Source organism: Marmota monax, unplaced genomic scaffold (genome assembly GCF_021218885.2).
Source record: "Marmota monax isolate L192 unplaced genomic scaffold, Marmota_monax_Labrador192_F-V1.1 WCK01_AAM20220418_F8-fsc00008, whole genome shotgun sequence".
NCBI classification, from domain to species: Eukaryota; Metazoa; Chordata; class Mammalia; order Rodentia; family Sciuridae; genus Marmota; species Marmota monax.
In genome coordinates, this window is record NW_026694432.1 from 24,547,733 (window position 1) to 24,561,118 (window position 13,386).

The 13,386-nt window shown below is 60.9% G+C and overlaps 1 protein-coding gene across 8 annotated transcripts in view; it reads right to left on the minus strand.

The window, feature by feature from the left end:
• Positions 1–915: 915 nt before the first annotated feature.
• The window catches only part of Alpl (alkaline phosphatase, biomineralization associated), a 53,313-nt gene continuing 40,842 nt past the window's right edge, over positions 916–13,386 (minus strand). For 7 of the 8 annotated variants that reach the window (XM_046469142.2, XM_046469140.2, XM_046469145.2 and 4 more), the window contains 10 exons: positions 13,187–13,306; positions 12,820–12,935; positions 11,543–11,717; positions 10,745–10,920; positions 7,851–7,994; positions 6,095–6,164; positions 4,775–4,909; positions 2,898–3,089; positions 2,554–2,673; positions 916–1,905 (listed from right to left, as the gene is read on the minus strand). In XM_046469142.2, coding sequence (XP_046325098.1) covers positions 1,640–1,905; positions 2,554–2,673; positions 2,898–3,089; positions 4,775–4,909; positions 6,095–6,164; positions 7,851–7,994; positions 10,745–10,920; positions 11,543–11,717; positions 12,820–12,935; positions 13,187–13,306 — 1,514 coding nt within the window. In that variant the 3' untranslated portion in view covers positions 916–1,639. Of the gene's footprint in view, positions 1,906–2,553; positions 2,674–2,897; positions 3,090–4,774; positions 4,910–6,094; positions 6,165–7,850; positions 7,995–10,744; positions 10,921–11,542; positions 11,718–12,819; positions 12,936–13,186; positions 13,307–13,386 lie in introns of those variants that run through there. The other variant, XM_046469147.2, reaches the window with a different exon arrangement.

The following is a 13,386-nucleotide window of genomic DNA, read 5'->3' on the forward strand; positions in this document are numbered from 1 at the left end:
TTGGTGCTGAGGATCGAACCCGGCGCCTCACACGTGCCAGGCGAGCGCTCTTCCACTGAGCCCCAGCCCCAGCCCCTGTAGTTTCCTTCTTATCCCAGCACAGTTTGGCTGTGCTCCCCTTTTTGCCAGGACTACCAGGAAGCTCAGAGACGAATCTTGGTTTGTATTTCCATCCTGGAGGATGTCCACCCCAGGCCCAGGGCCTCTCATCTCTCTTGGTTCCTAATTACCCAGCGTGGGCTCTGAGTCATTTGTATTGGCTGGGACCTGGTGGGCAGGAGTGTGGAAGTGTATCATAAACAAAGAAGGGATGTCATTAAGTCCAGGAGCTTTGGAATCTGACCCATCTGGGTCCAAATCCCTGCTCCACAACGTGGGGGACCTTGACAATCACATCGCCTCCCGCGCTCCTGGTGTCCTTACTTATAAATGTGGAGGAATCCACTGGAGCCTCAGAAGCAGACTTTTCATATTGTAAGGGATCCTGAGTCCAGCATCGGGGTTGGGAGGGCGCGGTGGCTAAGGCCAGGGTCGGCGGAAGCCCCTTGAGGGCTCAGCCCTCTGCCCTTAATCAGAGCCCGGCAGGCACTCCGCATTTGTGCGAGGCTGGGGATGGATGTGCTACCACGGGCCAGGGCATTGCAGTCCCTGGGTCCCCGCAGCAGGGGTGCCACCTGGCCACGAGAGACCCTTGGCAGTGGGTCTCAGGCAGGCCCTCCTCTGTAAGGACCCTCTCCCACTTCACAGGTAGCAAAACTGAGACCCAGACACACAAAGCCTTTGTCCAGAGTTGACCAGGCCGACAGGAAGCCCCACGTCCCTGCCCAACCCTCCTGCTCCCGAGTCTAGCTCTTCCCAGAGAAATGAGCTTATTTCAGTCTCTTTCTCACTGACCACAAAGACGCAGCCCTGTCCTCAGAAATATTTGGAAACTTTTATTTAAATGTTTTGTGTTCCCTTTTAACCAACACCGAAAGGAGAGTTTTTTTTGTTTTTCCTTCCAAACAGGAGAGAGGCTTCAGCGAGGAGCGGTGTGTGTTCAGAGCCGGGGAATGCAGCCCCGCCACGCTGCTCTTCCCAGCTTGGAAGCCTTGCGAGGACAGCCAGTCTCAGGAGGTGGCTTCCTGGGAGCCTGGCAACCTCGGAGGGAGGGAGTGACCCCCACCCTGAGCAGAGAGGCCTGGTCCCCCCGAAGGCATGGCTGGGCTCAGGGACCAAGAGCAGGGGGCCCAGGGGCTTTCAGAGGAAGAGGAAGGGAAGGAGAGGGCTGGGTCTGGCATGTTCCATGGAGGTGCAGCCTCGTGGGTCTGGAGAAGTATCTTAGTTAGAAAAATAAGACGCTTTGAGAGTTCCTGCAGTCTGTGCTCTGCCTGCCCAAGAAAACCGACCCTGTTGGCCAAGGGCAGCGGGAGGGCTTCGAGAGCCGAGGCCAGGGGTCAGGCTGGCCCCATGGAGGACTCCAGAGGGGAGTGAGGTGGGCAGCAGGCTTTGGTTCCTGGGTCCCCTGTCCTGGCAGCTGCAGAGGCTGCGGGGACCTTGGCCTCCCCGCCCGGGAAGTGTGGGCTGCCGGGCAGTCGGCAGCTTCGGGAGGGGGAAGCTGGCCATCTGCCGTGGGCTTTGGGTGCCAGGCCCTGAGCCCTCAGAACAGGGTGCCCAGGGGGAGCAGCGCCAGCAGGAGCAGCAGGGGCCCCGGAGTGGGGCTGCCCGCCGCGGTGGCCCGGGCACAGTGGTCCAGGTTGGTCCCGATGCAGGCTGCGTACGCCATCACGTGGGGGATGTAGTTCTGCTCGTGGACACCGTGCAGCAGGTGGGCCATGGGGCCCTTGGCAAAGACGGCCACGTCCTCCCCGCCGTGGGTCTCGTGGCGCAGGGGCACAGCCGACTGGGCCTGGTAGTTGTTGTGAGCTGTGGGCCAGGAGAAACGTGGCTGAGGGCCCACTGGGCCGTGGCGCTGGGCAAGTGACCTCTCCCTCCCCATCCAGCCGGCCTGAGTGCCCCACTAAAGAAAGAGGTGTAGCTCAGTGGTAGAGAACTTGCCTAGCATGCATGAGAGAATTAACTTTTTCTGGGCTATTTGAATTAGCAGGGAAGAGTCGACTAAAGAGAAGTCACCAATGGCTGCATCATCGGCCCCCCCCAGGGACTATTGGGGTGTCAAGAGCAAACGAATACTCAACGGTATGGAGCTGGATGAGCTAACTGCGAAGCCTCATGGGCTGGAATATTACACAGCCAGTAAAAACGACTGTAACACACCAAGTACCTACATATGCCAGGCACCATGCTAAGCTCATCAGACCTATTGAATCCTCCAGTTTAAAGTCCTTGGAAGGCACAACCTTTTTAGGGAGGAAACTGAAGCTGAGAAAGGGGATGGTCCATGCCCAAAGTCACAGAGCTACTAAATTGTAAGAGGGGATTCAAATGGAGGTTGCTCTCACTCAAGTCTGGGCTATTCTAGGACCACTGACATTGGCAACAAGCTACACTGTTCTTCCCAGCCTGTCCCAAGGGCTGCCCCATGCCTGTCCTGCCCTGGCCTTGGGGTCTCACCATAGTCCACCATGGATACGTTCTCCCGCTCGCCGTCCACCACCTTGTAGCCAGGCCCGTTCCCGTACAGGATGGCAGTGAAGGGCTTCTTGTCCGTGTCGCTCACCATGGGGGCCAGACCTGCACAGAGACAAGAGTCCACCCACCATCCATCCATCCCCTCCTCTTCCTGTCCGTCTGTCCTTCCTCTCTCCTACTCAATCCCCAGCCACGCAGACCCCACTTCAGCATCGCACACTTGACTTGCTCCAGCCCCGTCCCACGCCCATCCTCCCTGCCCGGCTACCGCTGGTCCTCCCCTCAGGCTGCTTCCTGCTTCCTGCGCCCCCGTGGAGGCCCCTTACCAAAGATGGAGTTGCCCCGGGGGGTGTATCCACCAAAGGTGAAGACGTGGGAATGGTCAGCAGTGACCACGGTCAGCGTGTCTTCTGGAGAGGTCATGGCTCCTGCCTGCCCAATCGCCCGGTCCATCTCCACCGCCTCGTGCAGCGCCTGCTTGGCTTTGCCCTCGTGGTGTCCGTGGTCAATCCTGCCTCCTTAGGACATCAAGGTAAAGGCCTTGAGAGGGGGCAAGGGGAGCAGATCGGCCCCCTCAAGCCCCACGACCCTGTCCAGGTCACAGTTGCCTTGACAGGCGCGCACAGTGACTGTCACTAGGAAGCACCGTGGGCCAGGCACGTCTCAGGCGTCCCGTGAGCCGTTTGGTCTTTCCAGAGGCCAGACAGGGGCCGCAGGACCAGAGGCCAGGGACGGAGGCTGCAGAGCCCAGGTCCTAAGGCAGATCCGCCAGACTGAATTCCCTGCCGTCTGTCCACCACCCGTCTGTCCTAGCACTGTCTCTTCAGAGTCGCTGAGGACTTCAGGGAGGCCGGAGAGGGGAGCAGCCCTGAGTCCCTGCAGGCGGGCACAGCAGAGCCATGTCAGGGTGCCCTCTACCACGGGCCTGGGCTGAGATGGACGCGATGGGCCCTGTTTGCACATGAGGCCTACAGAGGGAGAGCGGGTGCCCGTGGTGGGGCCTGCGGGGGCTGAGGCAGGAGTGACTCTCCATCTCCACCTTGAAAACAATCCCGCTACACAGAAGGCCCAGGTCACTGTCCTCACGCCGTGAGAGAGGCCTTCCATGCCAGCCCATGGGGGCCTAAGCTCATGCCACCTCCCTCGGTGCATGCACAGCCCTGGCTCTGAGCTTGGCCTTGCAGCTGAGGGCTGAGTGGCTTTTAGGGGACACCTCCCCATCCTGTCCACCAGCAGATGCTGCCTGGGTGGACACGCCCAGCTGAGGGTCCTGCGCCCGGGCGCCTGGGTGCCAGGCTGCCCTCCCTCCACCAGCCTCGGCCTCGCTGCTCCTGCAGGCGGGCTGCAGGGCGGGCCTTACCTTTATTGTGGCTTTGGGAGCAGCTGGCCCGGCGGGCTGGCCTGGCCCTACTCACAAAGAAGACAATCCCCGGGGAAGCGTGTTAGCCACCACTGGTTCCTGGCTAGCTCCTCAGCACCAGAGGCCTGCTCAGGGCCAGGCCGAGACCGCTGGGCTTGTGGGAACCCCGGGGTTTGGCAGGAGAGCAGCCAAGTTGGGGGGGCGGCCCCTGGCCCCCGGAAGGTGGAGGAGCCCGTGCACATGTGTGTGGGGAGAGTGTGGCTGTGCAAATAGGTCCACGTGTCTGTGTGGGGGTGTGTGCACGCACATCACCACAGGACAGGGTGAGGAAACACAGAGGGCAGTGGCTCTCAGAGCTCCGGAAAGATCCGGAATCTTTTATCATTCCCCTCACTTCCCATTGCGGCTGCCTGGGCTAGTGCGTAATCCTAACCATGATAATAACAGGAATACTGAGGACTTATCCTTCGCTGGGTCCTGTTCCAAGTAGTTCCCATTTCTGAGTCCTGCGGAGGCCTGTCACCCCTTGAGGCCACACAGCCAGTGGGTGGCAGCACCAGGACGAGATCCCCAAACTGACTCCACAGCCTCTCGCAGAGGCCGAGCCAGGAGTCCTGTGTGGAATGGCAGCCTCTGCGCTGAGGAGGCCTCTCTGAGTCGTCTGCAGGGGGAACTTGAGTGGGGGTTTCCAGCATCCCCACCCCCAGTCCGCAGTTCCTCAGCCCAAAGGGAATTTCTCTCTTCGTCCCCAAACGGGGAAGTTCCCTTTGAGAGCTGGACCACCCCTCCCCTGGCTCCAGGGCTGATTCTGGAAGTGTCCTCTCAGCAGGCTGGGGTACCTACCTTCCACCAGCAAGAAGAAGCCTTTGGGGTTCTTCTTCAGGATCTTGATGGCCACGCCCACCATCTCAGAGAGTGACGGGTCAGTCACATTGTTCCTGTTCAGCTCGTACTGCATGTCCCCAGGCTCGAAGAGACCTGCGGACACAAGGACGAGGTGGATGTCGCACGCCCTGGCCCTGCCAGGAGGACCACCAGGAGCCCGGGGTGTCTCAGGAACACAGGTTCCCACACCCAACTTGGGGGTGGTGTGGTGGGGGAGGAGCCTATCTGGGTGGCTCTTGTGGGTCCAGAATTGTGCCCACGGTTCCTACCATCTTCTCAACCACCACCAGGGTCCGGGGATCTCCAGGCCCATTCTACCGAGGAGGAGACGGACGCTCAGAGGTGTCCAGCTTCTTGCTGGGCAGCTGGGAAGTGCCAGATCTGAGATCTCCTCCATCATCCTGCCTCAGCATGGAGGACCCAGGACACAGTGCCATGGCTTCAAGGCAAGGGCTCTGGCCTGGATCTGGCCAGGCAACGTGAACACAGGCGTATTTCCGTGGGAGCTTGGAGGGGCACCGGGGCCATGCCATTGTGGCACAGCAGGAAGTTTGACGTCATTGTCCCTTTTGTTCCCTGAGCTCAGTTTTCTCTCTTGTGACATAGGAGAGTGACCACTCCTTGCCCGTGTAGCCCATCTGGGCGTTTCCAGTTCTGAGTGTCCTTCCAGAACACCTTGGCTGCCACGCGGGTGCACACAGCCGGACAGCTCCAACAAGGGACCGCCCACTCGGGCCACATGCTGTCCTGGGTGCTTTGGAAGCAGGTGGGAGTTGGCTTCCAAGATGGCACCCAATAATCCCTGTCCCCTGGAGTTCATGCCCTACTGTGGTCCCCTCCCACACTGGCCACCTAGGGCTGCCCCGGGCCCCTTGCCTACTCTCCATTCCCCGCGGAGTGGGGTCAACCATCAGGACGGGCAGAGACAACCTAACTGGCTTCCTCCCTGGCATGTCCCCGGGCTGACTCTGGCTCCCTGTCCCCTCCCTCTGCCCACCCCTAATCCAGGGGCAGTTTAAGCCTTGGCTCCCAGCCAGGGCTTGGCTGTCTGGGTCATACTGCTCTCAGCTGTGTGGCATGCTGCAGGCCACCGCCCTCTCTGAGCTTCAATTTCTCCTTGAGCCCGATGGGGCTGATCCCTTTGCACAGCCAGCAGGCTTCAGGCCTCCTTCCATGAACACACACCTTTCCTGACCCCTCCCAGGTCCTAGAAACGGATGACAAAGGCCCTAAGAGGGAGCAGGCCAGGGCTTCTCCTGGGGCCCGGGCTCCACTTACCCAAGAGGTAGTCCACGCTGTCGGGGTTGAGGCTCAGGAGCTCTGTGCGGTTCCAGACAAAGTAGGAGTGCTAGGAGGCAGGGACAGGGTCAGCGCGTGCGTCCCCAGCTGGCCTCAGTCTGGGGCATTTCATTGTTTCTTTCCATCATTTAACATCCCTCCCTGAGGACCCACCCTCCCTGACCTCAAGAAATGACAAGCAAATAGGCAATTCTAATGGAGAATGCAGTGGGGCAGGACTCTGGGGAACTAGGAGGCGGTGAGCCCAGAGGCGGGGTCAGGGAGGGCTTCCTGGTAGAGGTGATGTCCTACCGGAGCCCCGGGGGCCAAGCAGAAGTTGTCAGGGGAGTCACGGGGCAAAGAGGAGGCAGGCCCAGGTCCCCAGGGCCATGGGTGCCCACTGAGGGGTAGGAGCTGTGTCTGGGGTGGTGGTAAGGCAGCTTCGCACCCTCCCTGTCTTGGGGTCCCCATCCAGGAGGGGAGACAAAGGAGGTGCAGCCTCCCTGGGGCATGTAGACACAGACAGAGGCAGGCCCAGCTCAGTCTGGAGACGGCACAGTTCAGGCCTGGACCTGGGGACCCAGGACTGCCAAGAATCAGCTGTGTGTCCTCAGGACACTCCTTGCCTTCTCTGGGCAGTGGAATTGGGGTCAGTGGTCTTCAAAACCTCAGAGGCTGCTGTGGGGGGGGCAAGGAGACTAAAGTCGGGCTCCGAGTCCCTGCTACGTGAGGTCAGTTGGTCCTCACTTCAGTCCCCGGAGGATACTCCGTTTCACAGACAAGGACCCCGAGACACCCAGGACCTGCAGCTCCTAGGTGGTCACGGTGACGTTGATGAGACACGCACTCTTCAGGTCTGGTTTTCTAGAATGCCACCCATCCGGGACCAGACAGTGACCCCTCTGGCAGGACTCGGGGGCCATGGTATGGCCCCTCCCCATCTCGGGGCTCGAGAGGCAGTGCCAGGGCAAGAAGGGCGAAGCTCAGCCCCATGTTCCAGGTGGGGAAACTGAGGCTGGGAGGGGTGGTGTCTCTGGCCAGCCTGAGCCGATGCAGGAGGCAGAAAAGGGCCAGAAGCCACTCAGTCCCACACCGCCCCAGACCCTGGGGGCCATAGCTGGGCCCTGTCCCCACCTAGTTCTTGGCCTAGCTTCATCCCACGCCTCCCCAGGGGCCAGTCCTGGAACCCTGAGAAACCCAACCCCAGAGTGACATCAAAGCGGCTGCCAGGCTGCTCCCCACTGTCTTCAGCCTGACCACAGTCATTTCCAGACCCCAGCTGCCCCAAGCAGGCGCACCGTACAGATTTAAAGGGACAGAGCCTCCTCCCAGAGCCACAGCCTGGGACCCTCTCCAAGCCCCGCCCATTCCCTCCCCTGGTCAAAGGTCCCTGGTTCACACACTCCTGTGCCCTCCTGCCATCTGCCCAGGGCTACTGCTTCCACCCCTGCCTTCCACTTGCTAGGGACTTCCGGGCCCTTCCCTCGTGGCCTGTCCCCTCTGGGTGCCTGCAGACCCCAGGCTGCCCGCCATCAGAGCATAGGACAGTCCCTGGGTCTGATTCATCCTTGCGCCTTGGGCTTCTGTGCCCTCCTCTGCAGGAAGACACCAGTTGATCACCTACTATGTGCCAGTCACAGGACTGTTGGTCCCTTAGAACCCGTGGAGGGACAGGTGGTGATCCCTATTCACAGAGAACACCGAGGCACAGAGTGGGTCCCCAGCCCAGGGTCCCCCAGCCGCCTGCTCGCGCTACCTTCTCTTTAGGCTTGAAGCTCTTCCAGATGTCCACGAGGTTCAGGCCGTCCAGCCGCGTGCCCCCAGCCTTCTCGTCCATCCTGTACTCCACGTCGGTTTTATTCTTAGGGAACATGTACTTCCGGCCACCTCCCAGGATCACCTAAAGGGGACAGGAGCCATCAGCATGCCGGGGTTCCAAGATGTCCAGAAGCCCCACGGCCCTGGCCTGTTCAGCTGGATTCCTGGGGTCCCTGGGGAGGTGGGAGACTTTCCCAAGTCCCCGAGTCCCGGGTCCAGCCCTCTCTGAGCCTCCACATTTTCAGCCTGGGAAATGAAATCGCTGCTTTGGGGCTTCTGGGTGAGACTGGAGCTTCCGATGACTTCATTACGAGCCTGACACGCCAGCTTCCACCCATGGAAGAAAAGCCCTGCGTGTCAGGCACTGAGCCCCGAAGGCGCCCATCATTTCCCCATGAAGAAACTGGCACAGAAATGTGATTTCTTTGTCTTAAGGCCACACAGCCTAGTGGGAGGGCCAGGATTTGAACCCAGGGCTTCTCCGCCTCCAGCATCCCTGCCCTGCCAGGTCTGCCGAGCCCAGGACGGGCCTCCAGGGGCCTCCTCTCCCACCGTGAGAAGCAGCATGTGCTCAGGGAGCGGGCCCAGACAGGGAGGTCTCTGGGGCAGCCCATCTGGGAGCAGCCCCTGCGGCCTGGGCCAACAGTGGGGACGGCCGCATGGCTGTGTAGTCACCACTGGGCTAATTTTACCCGCCGCGGCTGGCGTGAGCGGGCAGACGGACGCGGGACTGTTTGTTTTCCTTGGGAGTCCATGTTTGAAGTCCTGACTATTTTTAAGACAAGGGCCAAGAGCATAACAGTCGCCGCCCGCAGTGACCACCACACCGGTGTCCTCCTGTCACCGTGGGTGCCAGCCCAGGCCACTGCCCCAGGCCTGGCACCTCATGGGCCCTTTTTCTGCCTTCACTCCATTTCCCACCTCAGGCTTGGTGGGGTGGAAAGGGAGTGTCCCAGCCAGCGGTAGACCTGGGGACTGTGCCCCAGGACAGCAGGGGTCACGGGACCTGGACAAGGTTTGGGTTTTGCAGTTGTACTCGGGTTTGAATCCAGACTCGCTCGCTTGTTGATCAAGGGCCTGTCGTTTTAACCTGGCTGAGCCTCAGTTTCCCTATCTATACATTGGGAACAACGTCCACTCGACTATCCCAGGAGGAAGTGCAGGGGTCCTCTACGGCCCCCCGACACCCACGGGGAAGCTTCCCAAGGAGGGGGTCCCCACCAAGTGACAATGAAAGCTATTTCCAGAAGGACGAGGTCCTTTGCAGGAGGGCGAAGCTCTGGGGAGGGGTGGCTGTGAGGGTAGAAGGAGAAGGGGACCCCAGGTCATGGGTCCCTTGCCCTCCCTCCCACCGTTCCCACAGAAATTGACCCTTGGCATTTTCAGAGTGGGAAATGAAGACCCCAGCCTTCTTGCTGGAGCCTCATAGTTTCCAATCCCAGCAGAGACTTCACACGGGCTCATTAAACTCCCAAATGACAGGCTTGCTGTTTGGCTTTGGGGTTTGGGTTTGTGTCTTTCTTTCTTTCTTTCTTTTAAGCAAGATATTTATTTTCAGGGCGGACACCAGGAGTTTTGTTTCATGTATAGCCTGGGGGCTGGGGATTCCGGAGTGGCTGTGGGGAAGGGGCCCATGGGGCTGGGAGAGGAGAGCGAGAGGAGGAAGCGGGTGGCACACAGCCCCCTCCTCACTCACTCCCTGGCCCATGTCCCGTGGTCCCTGCGGACACCCCCACCCTCGCCACCCCCCCCACCCCAAACATCTTCCCTCTACTCAGGCTGACCTTAAGCTCCCGGCGCCCCACGCGGGCTGCTCCTGCCAACCCTCCCCTGCGAGCAGCTGGTAACCACCCTGTGCTGGTACAACACAGTTCTCACACTCGGCCTCGTGGCCGCCTCCAGAGGCCCTGGGAGCCGGCAGGTGGGGCTCGCTGTTCTTAGCGCACAGGTGGGGAGACCAAGGCTCAGGGAGGGGAGGGCCGTCGGTGGAGGCCGCGAGGGTCTGCAGGACCACTGTCCTGCAAGGGGGCTTCCCCTGCCACTCAGGAAAGGGAAGATGTTTGTAGAGGGCCAGGTGGCACCCGGAAATTAGGGGGTGCTGCATGGAGGACAGAGGGCAGGCCAGTGTGGCCGCAGGGAGAAGCAGGTGAGGGGGCCTGAGGCTTCCTCTAAGCCTCCCCGCATCCCCCCATTCCAGGCTCAGGGGATCCAAGTCTACCTGATGTGCCCCTCGGGTACCCCGCAGCAGGTAAGAGGCACTGGAACAAAACAGAAATCCTCACTCAAGAACAGGTGTGCAGGCAAGGCCTGCGCACGCCACACACAAGTGCACGCTTTGGCGCAAGGACATGTGCTGTCACGTGAGAGCGTCCCGAGAACCCGCAGGACCGGGCCAGTCGGAATGTCCCAGGGATAAGCTCACTCGGTTCTTGCAACGGGCTCCCGGGGTAGGTCCGATTCAGGAGGAGATGAAAGGGGAGACTCAAAGAAGTTAAGGGGCCGACCCTAGGCCACACACCGAGCAAAAGGACAGGTCCTCCCCAGAGGGTCACTGTGTCACCCTCAACTCCCAGAGCTGGTGAGGGGGCAGCACGGCCCCAGGTTCTAGTTCACGAATGATCCCGGGGGCCTGGTTCTCAGGCTGTGGTGGCGGTCACTTGAGGGTTCACCCTGCAGCCCCGTCGCAGAGAAATCCTAACAGTGCCTGCCGGCCCCGACCGCAAATCCCCTACTGGGCTGGGAGCCCTCCCAGGCGTGTGGGGAGCCGGGCCAGGCGGCTTTCCCGGGCCAGCCCAGGGCTGCCCTGCCCTGCCCGGGCCCATCCCCACTCACGTCGATGTCCTTGACGTTGTGCATGAGCTGGTAGGCGATGTCCTTGCAGCCCTGCTTCAGGGCCTCCAGGGGCATCTCGTGGTCCGAGTACCAGTCCCTGTCGGCTGAGTGGGCGTAGGCGGCGCTGGGGGTGGCGTGGTTCACCCGTGTGGTGGTCACAATGCCCGCGGATTTCCCTGAGGTTCAGAGGAAAAGTTGGCCCCTTGCGGGTGGGGACATCAGCTGCCCTCTCCCTCCCTCTGCTGGCTGAAGACTGGCCTCTGACTGCCTGGGCCTGGGTTTCCCTGACTGTATGAGGCAGAGGGCAACTGCCCAAAGAGGGTGGTGGGGTCCCCCTCCATCCACAACCCCAGGAACCTCCTGCAGGAATCCCTGGGCCCTCAGGTGGAGCAAGGTCCCATCACCTGGGTCTTTTGGCTTTGTCCCTTGACTCCAAAGTCCCTGGGGTAGGCCTTTAATTCCCAGGAGGAAGGGGAAGGAGTGGACCCCATGGATCCCCTCGGGGTGGCCTGGGCTCCGAGCTTTCCTCCTCATTCAAATCTACAAGGGGCTACGTTTTCAGTCCGATTTTACAGTCGAATGCACAGACCCAGGGACTTGAGCTGGGGCCACATCTAAGCAGCCGGGACCACGGGCCTTCCCTGTCCTGGAAGGGGCTTCGTGACCCTCTGGCGGACAGCTGGAGCCCTGGAGAGCTTTTCTCTACCTTCTCTGGTCAGAATGGCTGAGGCCCAGATAGCCACGGAGCATGGCCATTTCCCATAGCTGCTCACCCCTTGCCCCTGCCCCAAGGCTCACCAGCGTCCTTGGCCCAGCGCAGGATGGAGGTGACCTCGTTCCCCTGAGTGGTGTTGCAGCGGGTGCGCTCGGTGGCCGCGCTCACCCCCACGGTGCCCTCGTTGGCCTTTACTCCACACAGGTAGGCGGTGGCAGTGCCAGCACTGTCGGGGACTTGGGCGTTGGTGTTGTACGTCTGAAGGCAGGGGGCAGCGTTGGGGGTGGCCGGCCTTGGCCCTCCTTCTGCCACCCACCTCCACTCACGCCATGGGGACCAGGTGTGGAGGATGCCAGAGGCCCTTTGCAGGCTTGGCTGGGCCCCGCTGCCAGAGGCCCCTGCAGAGCCCCAGGGTCATCTAACTGAGCTGCCTGCTGCCTGCTGCCTGGGCCCTGGCAGTGACGGGCAGCAGCCAAAGCCTCCAAGCTCTGGGGAGATGCTGGGCAGAGGCATGGGGGTCAGGCTGGGTCAGCAGAAGCCTCGCACTGGGTCTCTGGGGCTGCAGCAGCCAGCAAGGAGCCTGGGAACAGAGTCTCAGAGAAGGGAGCTGAACGGGGTCCCTGAAGAGTTGGGGGGCCTAGGGAGGCGGGGGAGGGGAAGGGGCCGGGAGACCAGCACTGACCTCTCTGCCACGCTCCTGCCAGGTGCCTCCTACCCCATCCTGACATCCAACAGAGACCCAGATCTACCTGCCTATCTCTCTTCTTCACCAGCCCGGGAGCTCCCCAGAGGCACAGAAAAGAACCCAATCCCACTCTTCCCCTCGAGGAGGTCTGATGGAGTATCTGGGATGATTATTCTGCCCCCTCCTGGAACAGGTGCTTTAGCGCTCCCAACACTAGACAGTTTACTCCAGTGACCTAATGAAATCCCCGATGGCCCGGGAGGGAGGGAGGGAGCCAGGGCCACTCTGTATAGGACACACCAAAAACACAGGCCAGTACACAGTCGGGATCGTGGTGACTGTCAGGATTGGGTGGGCTGCAGGGGCCTGGGGGACCTCTGGCTGCTGCCACACCCAGTTACTCGACCTGGGTGCTGGGTGTACAGACCCTGAAGCTCAGGGATGTTCAAGCTGCTCCGTGGGCACTTTTTTCCGTGTTATGTCACACTTCAGCACAAAGATTTTTTTTTTTTTTTTAGAATCTATAAGTTAAAAGGCTCAAAATCAGGCTTGGGAAGTGGCTGCACAGTGGGGGACCCATAGTGACACCGAGGATGCCATCTTCCTGCTATTTCCTCCAAGCAGCCCAAGCGAGAGGTAGGAGGCTCGGGCCAGGGCCCCAGGGCTGGGGCTCACCTTGGAGAGGGCCACGAAGGGGAACTTGTCCATCTCTAGCTGGGTCTCCTCTCCAGGTTTGTGGTGGAGCTGACCCTTGAGGATGCGGGCGGCCGTGACCGTGGAGACACCCATCCCTGTTGTGTGTGGGGGGGAACTCAGTTTCTTGGGCTCCCGGCCTCCCCAGGCAGCTTTTAGGGGCAGTGGGCACCAGAGCAGGAAATGTCACAGGTCTGCCCCTCTCCTCCTCCCCTCCCCAGACCTCTCGGGGGCTGCTGGGCAGAGCAGACTTCTTAGGTCCCCAGCCTGACCCCCTCTGCAAGCCCCCTTCCCCAGAGCCCAGCCTCTTGGACACCAGCCCCTTTCCCTGCCTGGGCCCCAGCCTCACCGTCTCCCAGGAACATGATAACATTCTTGGCCACATTGGTATTGAGCTTCTGAAGCTCCAGGGCATTTTTCAGGGTCTGCTGGGCTTGATTTCGCCAGTAATTGGGGTCTTTCTCTTTCTCTGCGCAGAGAGAGGCAGTTATTTGGTGGAGGTTGGGGGACAGCCTCCTATCCCCGGATTTACAGACACCCCAGCACCTC